The 8628-nt window shown below is 33.4% G+C and overlaps 1 protein-coding gene across 1 annotated transcript in view; it reads left to right on the forward strand.

The window, feature by feature from the left end:
- Positions 1–8628, forward strand: part of LOC117172365 (transcription factor SOX-13) — a 407080-nt gene that overhangs the window by 135655 nt on the left and 262797 nt on the right. The window contains exon 3 of the mRNA XM_033360216.1: positions 126–217. Coding sequence (XP_033216107.1) covers positions 126–217 — 92 coding nt within the window. The remainder of the gene's footprint in view (positions 1–125; positions 218–8628) is intronic.

An 8628-nucleotide genomic window follows, 5' to 3' on the forward strand; every position in this document is an offset into this window, starting at 1 on the left:
CCCCAGTCACAAGCCATCATAACATATGCCCCCTCCTACCCCTAGCACTGTGATGTAATTTTTGAATAGCCCCAAATTCACAGGGGATTACAATGTTTTTTAAACTATATATTTTTTTATTTCAGAACAAAGTGCTTCCTAATGTTCGGCGTAATTGTTCGACGGTGGATGGGGTCGTTCCGGCCGTAAAAAGGATCTGGAAGGATATTCGAATCCGGTGAGTGTTACAAGTTGCTACATCTGGTCCGCATACCTGTTTTCTATTTAGATTTATTTCGTTTACTGTTTCTATATATCAATAGAATTCTGGAACCAGATTTAACAAGGTTTTAAACGGTACATGTAGTGTAAAGCGAGATACCCGATTTTTATTCAAATACAGCAATAACAAGTTACCTTACACGGTCTCCATACGTTTTACAACCCGAAAGTCAATATAATTCGCGAAATTGAAGATTTCATGTATCTCGCTTTCCCCATTTTGTTTTTGTTTTGTTTTTTTTTTAGTCTAGCTTAGTCCCATTTTACGGTACGGATTACGGCAAATTTATTCTGTTTAGTACTTTAAAATAAAAAAATAATAAAGATTTGCATTCTCTAGAGAATCTTTTCTACAAAAATTTTACAATGAAGAATGGAAGGTACCAAGAGAAGATATCGCGATCTTCCGGAAATTGATCTCGGTCTGTTGCAACGAATGCAGGACAAGACTTGTAACATAAGCGTTGCCTACAAGCCAACAAATTGTCTAGTCTGGTCATATCGTATCCATAGAAGAAGGTATAGGAAACAGTAAAGCGAATCGAGAGAAATACGCTCTTCAAGAATATATTGCTACTTTCTCTTTTATGAAGAATTACTGTTTTATATGAAAATTAATTTCTTCAACTTAGTGAACTGAGACAAAAAAAATTATATAAATTAAAAGTTAATATTTTTAATTTATATGGTTGTTGTTCAACGATAATTGGTGTAACGATATGTCTCGAGAATCTCGCATACCATTATTCTTGAAAACCTGATCAGCTTTTCGTTACTTAAATTTGTTTTATATCTCACACATGGAGGATAGGCATAATGGGACCAAGGTAATGTAACCGAAAATAAGTACATTTTTTATGTATTAGAATGTTTACAGTAGGGTGAGGGGGAGGGGCAGCGCCAACCAGTTAACAGACAATTATTTTTCTAAAGTTAATAAGATTTTCAATTGATTAAATTTTTTTTCTCATCTTAAGATAGGAAAATATGATGGTTTGCTTCTGTGTTGAGTGGCTGTTCTACATTGCCGATTATTTACTGAAGAAATTTGTGACACCTGTATCATCTAAGCACTTGTAAATATTATTTTCGTTGGGCCTGCCCCACTGGCCAGGCCTCACTTATTTATGAGATTTAATATATTTTGGACTTGAATCACGTCTAATTATTATAATAACATTGTGTGATATTCTTGCATCTGTCAAAATAACAAATTTTTATACTGTAAGTATTGTCATTTAAGTTGAAAACTTTATATTTCTGTCAGCGAAACTTCCATTCTTTCGCGGTAAAAAAGGTTTTCTGTCTAATTTTTCTTTTACAACGTCAATTTTCAAGATTTTAGTGAGTACCACTATCTCTGTAATAAAAGAGATTTATTGAATGCAAAGTAGCACGAAAATTGTTAAATAATAGCTATGATATAAGAAAAGTCACCTTTGCTCCACCGTTTGTCGCTGCCCCCCTTTCCCTACTTCCTGAGTATGCTAGTATGGCGCTGGTGTGGCACGGGTAAAAATAGCTGCCGCCAATGTTGACATTTTACATTATATTTCACTGCGATATGAATGTTCTTTACATAGATGGACAAGTTGTTTTTACATAAAAGCAATTTTATATAATTATCATAATTTTATTTGTCGCGAAATATCTGTAATTGAAGTGTGTGTAAATGAACTGATCCTGCAATGGACGAGGTAGGTACTTTAGAATGTGTTGCACACACGAGTCGCAATAAACGAATCTAATATAAGTACGGTGAAACCCTCCAACAGCCCTCCCTCCGATAGACCTTCTGAAAATCGATGTCGCGCCGCAGGTATGTGTAACAGAAGCTGCGCTGGATGCACAGGGTTTACGGTTGTCACTCCGGCGAGCACTCAGGCGTGAACAAATAAAAGCGGGGCGGGCTATAATGAAATAGTTCCGACCTACCGTTAGTCCCAAAATCGGCGCTACAGAAGAGTTTCACTGCAGTGAACCTATATTCTATAGCGTCGATTTCATCAGATATCTCAGAACTGACACCAAATTTTCACTTGAATATTACAGTATTTACATGGCTCAATAAATTATTTGAACGATTTGGGTATTTTGTATTTTTGTTTCAGCTTTGGTGTTAAATTTACAAGGGCCATGACAGGCTACCATCGATACCCGTACCACACTAGCGCCGCACAGTGGGGAAAAAAAATGACTTTTCTGGTTCAAAATAACGTACAGCCCAGAAATATTGACCGATTTGAACAAACAAAATTTGAAAAAAAATCTGATAAGATTTCTAAGAGAGTTTTCGAGCCTGATTTTTAAATTAGGGTCTCAATTTTTATATAAATAAACAAATTTCACGAAAAAATGGCAATTTTTTTCTATTTGACGCACCCGGTGCTCGTCAATAACGAGAAAATGGTTGAAATCGCCTAAGTTGCATAGATTAACATTAGTTACAGATTTTACAACATTATATAATAAACAAAAATACATTTTATAAACAAATTATTTATTGAAATAATGTTTGCTGTGATTTTCCATAATTATAAGTTTTTTAAGTTTTATATTGCAAGACTTTTGAATGGAAACAATATTATGTTGAAAAAAATTTCTCTTAAGATTATATTTGTTTACATTATAAACAGACTTAATAAACAAATGCAGTAATTAGGCATTTTTTGATAGAAAAATCTTTTTTTTTGTCTATGTCAACTTTTTTAATTAGAAAGTTCATGATAACTTTAGCAAAAGTCATGATTTTTTTATCAATTTTATAATTTTTTTAAACAAATGCATTAATCAGGCATTTGTCGACAGAAAAATTCGTTTTTTTCTATGTCAACTTTCTTAATTAGGAACTTTATGATAATTTCAGCGAAATTCATAATTTTTTTTACCAATTGTATAATTTTTTTAAACAAATTTAATATACAAATAAATGCATTATTGGGGCATCTGTCGACGGGAAATTTTTTTTTCGATCTTAGACTTTTCATGGGGATCTTCATAATAATTTCAGTAACATTCATTATGAGCGTAAAAATTTTATGATTTAAACAAATCACTTTAAGAAACAAATGCATTATTCGAGCATATGTGTCCGTCATTTGTTTTGCCATAGGATCAGGATAACAAAAAAGAAATTAAGAAAGCGCCAGAAATATTTCAAACGAATTCAAGAGTGTAGCCCAAAAAACAAATGAATAGAGAAATCCAAGCTGAAATAGTATGGTGCAGTTTAATAAAAACACTGACATTGAAAAAGGCGAACAATTCCACAGAGAAATTACCAAATAATGCATTGTTTATTAAATTTGTTTCAAGAAATCATCAAATTTATCATTGAATGTTACGGTAATTATCAATGAGTTCCCATTTAAAAAGACTCACATCGAAAAAAAATGTTTACTTCGAATGATACCTGAATAATGCATTTGTTTACTACAATTGTTAAAGAAAATATACGATCTATCAACTAATTATGAATTTCACTGAAATCATCATGAAGTTCCTAATTAAAAATACTGATATGGAAAAAAACGAATTTTTTCATCCGCAGATACTTGAATAATGCATGTATTTGTTAAATTTGTTTTCAAAAATCATAAAATTTATCAACTCATAATGAATGTTGCTGAATTTATCATGAAGATCCCAATTAAAAGTCTGCCATCGAAAAAAATGAATTTTTCTATACAAAAATTCCTGAGTACTGCATTTATTCATTAAATTTGTTTATAATGTAAACAATTATAATCTTAAGAGAAAAATTTTTAAAAATAATATTGTTTCTATCCAAATTTCTTGCAATATAACTTGAAAAAACGTATAATTATAGAAAATCTTAGAAAAAATTTTTTCAACAAATAATTTGTTCATACGAATTTTTTTTTGTTCTTTGTGTAATATTGGAACATCTTTAACTAATGTTACTGTGTGCAACTTAGGCGATTTCAACCATTTTCTTGTTATTGGCGAGTACCCGGAACGCCAAAGAGAAAAAAATGATCATTTTTTTGGTCATATTTGTTTATTTATAAAAAAATTTTTTAAACTAATTTAAAAATATGGCTCATCATATTTCTTTGAAATCTTATCAGATTTTCTTTCAAAATTTGTTGGTCCAAATCTGTCAATATTTGTGGGTTGTACGTTATTTTGAATAAAAAAGTCATTTTTTTCCACGTAAAATTAATTAATTTTTCAAAAATATATTTTAAAGTGTTTTTTATGGTACAATCATAAAATATAAGTGTCACCGAGTAGAAACAAAACTTAAAGGTCACACTTTTAAGCATAATCAAGCATCTGTAGACCTAAAATATTGTTCTGCATTCATCATTTTTGGAATACTTAATCCCTTAAGATTCCTTAAACTACACAATATTTTCGGCCGAAAATTTGGGACAAACAAAAAAACATAGTAACTAATGTCCCGGAATGAACTTTGTTTATAGGCAATTAAAATGGTTTATTTCATAAATAGTTTATTATATTAAAATGTTTTTAAACTGAATTCGGAAATGCTATAAAATAGTATAACGGACATCCCCGAACTCTTTCTTGAGGGATAATAACAAAATATTTTATTCTGTTATATAACATTTTTATGCATGTGCACTATTTTGAGGTTAGGATCGGTTTTCAGTTCTCTGCAATTCTGATAATGTAGGTCTTGGTCGTACTGATGTTGTCGGTAGAAACTTAGAAATTATTTATACTATTTATTATATTCTACTATTATATTATATATTATATATACTATGTTTTTTATTGTCCCAAATTTTCACCCAGAAAATTTCGTAGTTTAAAAGCGAAGCTGGGGAGAATTGTAACGCATATAACTTTAAAATACATACGCATTAATCAAATTTAGCAAAATTATACATTTTTCAATTATTCGACAAACGAAGAGTTGGGGAACGTGCGTAAGCATGTTCGCTATCATTCGCCAGATTTTTAGATTTTTAACAGGGGCGCACACTCCCTCCATCTCCGGGGTAGCGACGGGCTGTTTTCTTATTTAAAAAAACGCTTTTTCTACATTTTTACTTAAAAGAATGAATTGTTTAGTATTATTTTCAGTAAAATCTCAATTTTCCAGTCCATCTCACTCAAACCCACACCCCATCCACCCAACCTCTTGGGTAGCCCCCCCCCCCCCGGTTGGGTTAGGTGCCGCTACTTTTTATACATTGTTTGTGCGCCCCTGACCTTTAAGCCAAAATTTTATTATTGTAGGGAAAAACCGGGGGTTTATAAAATACTTTGTATAAGCATAAATCATTCAAAAACTTATTTGATTATTAATTCCGCACTTTTTGTGTGACAATTTCTGTTTGTGATATATCACCTATTGGGTGACTTTTAATTGTTAAGCTTCGCTAAAAAATACTTTGATGTCAGTTTTATTAAAAAAATCTATCAAATCATGAGAATCGGTAAAATAGCCGACACTTAAATTTCACAACGTTTTGGCAGTGGACCCATATATTGTACAAAAATTTCTTCCCACTATTTTAGATAATAGATACTATGAAATATAAAAATATTGTATTTTAGTATTAATTTCATATTTTAATTTGTAAGTTGCAATAACAGTGCGTACAGTCAGGGCCACCTGAACCGTTTCTACTTGGAATGCATTTTATTGCGCAATATATTTGACTGAGTAATCGCGCACTGCGTCCCTTCCAAGACGGCTGTCGCAACCGCTCTCGCCCTGCTCCCCTGAAAAATTGTGCGCGCCAACAGTTCTAAAAAGGCCGAAAACGGGGCGACTGAAAGCGAGAGTTGGGTGCAATAGATTCACCCAGTCACCATGTAAAGGCTCTCCACAGGGGCCCATTAGTATCCAAGGTCTTTTCGGGAACTTAGGTAAGATATACACATTTTCTCATCTATTACTAATCTACTGAACTCTGGTGCCCTTTTCAGTGTATAACACTAACAACCATGACTCTGGGTTCTAGTTCTATCCATGCATTCCCCCTCCATTACCTGAAGTTTGGAGGGACTCACATTATAAAAAATAAGTGACTTTTAAAAATTCAAGTACACCGTTATTGCACCCAATCACCCAATTTATTTTTCTTCAGTTACTAACAATATAAAACATAAAAATAAACGAAAACTAATGTTTAATGAACCTAGTCTAGGTTATTTTAAGACACTTTACATCCTTCAAAAGAAATACCGTGTCGTGTCTTCTCCGTGCGCTAAACGAGAACAAGAGCCAGCGTAGCGGTTGAGGAAAGAATAATATCGGAAGAGTGAAAGAGGGAAAGAACAGCCTGCATCGCGAGAGTTACATACCTGTGAGAAAGAAAGAGTGAGAGGGAGAGAGGGGGACATGTGCGTACGGCGGGTGGGAGAGAGGGAGGGATACTGAGTGCAGGTTCCGTGGAAGCGACGAGTCGAGTCCGTATATAGTGTAGGTACGCGTGCATGTAGACTGTAGAGTGTAGAGTGTACACGGGTATTGTATAATGCAGCCATTGATAGCCGTCCTCTCTTTCACGCAAGCGATCTGTTGCAGTCGCTGCAACCCGTGTCCGGTGACAGCGTCCAATGTCCAATCTCCCTCCCGGCGAGTGTCCACAAGATTTATTTTCCCAGGCAATATACGGGGTAGGTCGCATTGGCCAAACGGATCTAACAGTTAATTCTAATTTCCCAACTCTAATCATCTCATATCTACATATATTATTAATTCTTTCACAATTTTATCACTTTCGATTCAATTATAAACTCTAGACGTTTAATTCAAAAATCGTCTTTGCTTTCCTGAAGGAATATCTTCAAATATATGGCAGTCGATTTTTAGCTTTGTGGAAATATATCAAAATATCTCGACATATCTTGAAATGTAACAAATATATCGATATATTTCTCGAAATCTATCGCTATGTATCGTTAACTCTCAAAATCGATTCCTCTCTCGGAGTGTACATGTGAAAGAAGCATTCTGGCGTTGGCCGTTGAATCTAAAAGAACCACTCTCGCTAAATCTAAATTAGTTAAAATTTAACTAATTCAATCAGTACACTGAATTTTGACTAAAAAATTAGTTACTTTCAAGGTTTTGACTAATGAATTAGTCAACGGGCCACTGTTTGTACCTTGCCAATTGAATTAGTCAAAAAATGACTAATTTTCATTAGTCATTTCTGAGAACTACCCGTGGAAAAATGTTGGTGGGGCACCGGTCGGGCCCCAATCGGGAAAAATGTGGGCCCGACAGGGTAATCAGGCTTACGCTAGACCGGAAATGAAACGCCCTACCCGACATGGCCCAGATCTGGACATCCAATATTCAAAATTACATTATCTGTTTGTATTGCATGAATTTATCGATAAGTTTGCATTTCCAAGAAAACTATTATGCATTGACACACAATGTTCATATTTAGATCTATCACACACACACACACACACAAACAAATTTTAATTATCAATATTTTCGAATCTTCTTTATATTCTTTTGGAATGATTTTTGTTTGACTAATGCACATGGGGCGCGTGTGGTGAGATTTTAAAAGTGAGGTTATGTTTGAGAAAATATAAAAAGGATTTAATCTATAAGGTGATCTCTATTTTCACAATATTAGCAACAAAATATAAAGTTCTAAAAAGCTGGAAAACATTTTTTTATTTACATAAATAGTAAATGCACTCAAAATAACGACGCTTTCTTTAATACATTGTTGAAAATCTTCAGAAGCTACAAATGAATTGTGATGTTCATTCTAGCGAATTAAAGCTCACCTTTGCCTTCATTGCGGATATAAGAAATCTCACCAATAATTCTGTGATTCCGATATAGCAATCTACTTTTTGCTTTTGGCATTTAAAGTTCGATAAAAGAAAAACAATATCACGACAATAACAGAAAACTTAACATAATCTTGTCCAACCTAACCCGAACCGACGTGGTTCTGACGCGAGCACACCATCTGCCCCCTTGTGACCACATGTGAAAAATCCAATCGGGCCCAGATCGAAACTCGGGAATAAGATGGGTAATTTCTGCACGGATACCAATTCATTAGTGAATTTTATAACATAACCGTTGTCAAGTTGTGGTATCTCTTAAAGAGGCCGGTCGTACATATACTCGGTTGGGGAAAAAGCCAAATAGAAAATTAAAAATTTTGTATAAATGCACTTTCTTAAAATTGTGTTTCGATATTCAGTTACTAGGAAATCCGAAAGCGTACTCAAAGATATGTAATTCATAGCAATTCATTATAATTTTACGATAAAAGAAAAAGAAATTTTAAATCTACAAACTAAAAATAACGCTGAGATTTTGAACGGGGGGGAGGGAGAGTAACTCTCTTTTCATTGTAAATTCAAAGATGTAGGCCTAAAATA

Source organism: Belonocnema kinseyi, chromosome 5, assembly GCF_010883055.1.
Source record: "Belonocnema kinseyi isolate 2016_QV_RU_SX_M_011 chromosome 5, B_treatae_v1, whole genome shotgun sequence".
In the NCBI taxonomy this organism is placed as follows: Eukaryota; Metazoa; Arthropoda; class Insecta; order Hymenoptera; family Cynipidae; genus Belonocnema; species Belonocnema kinseyi.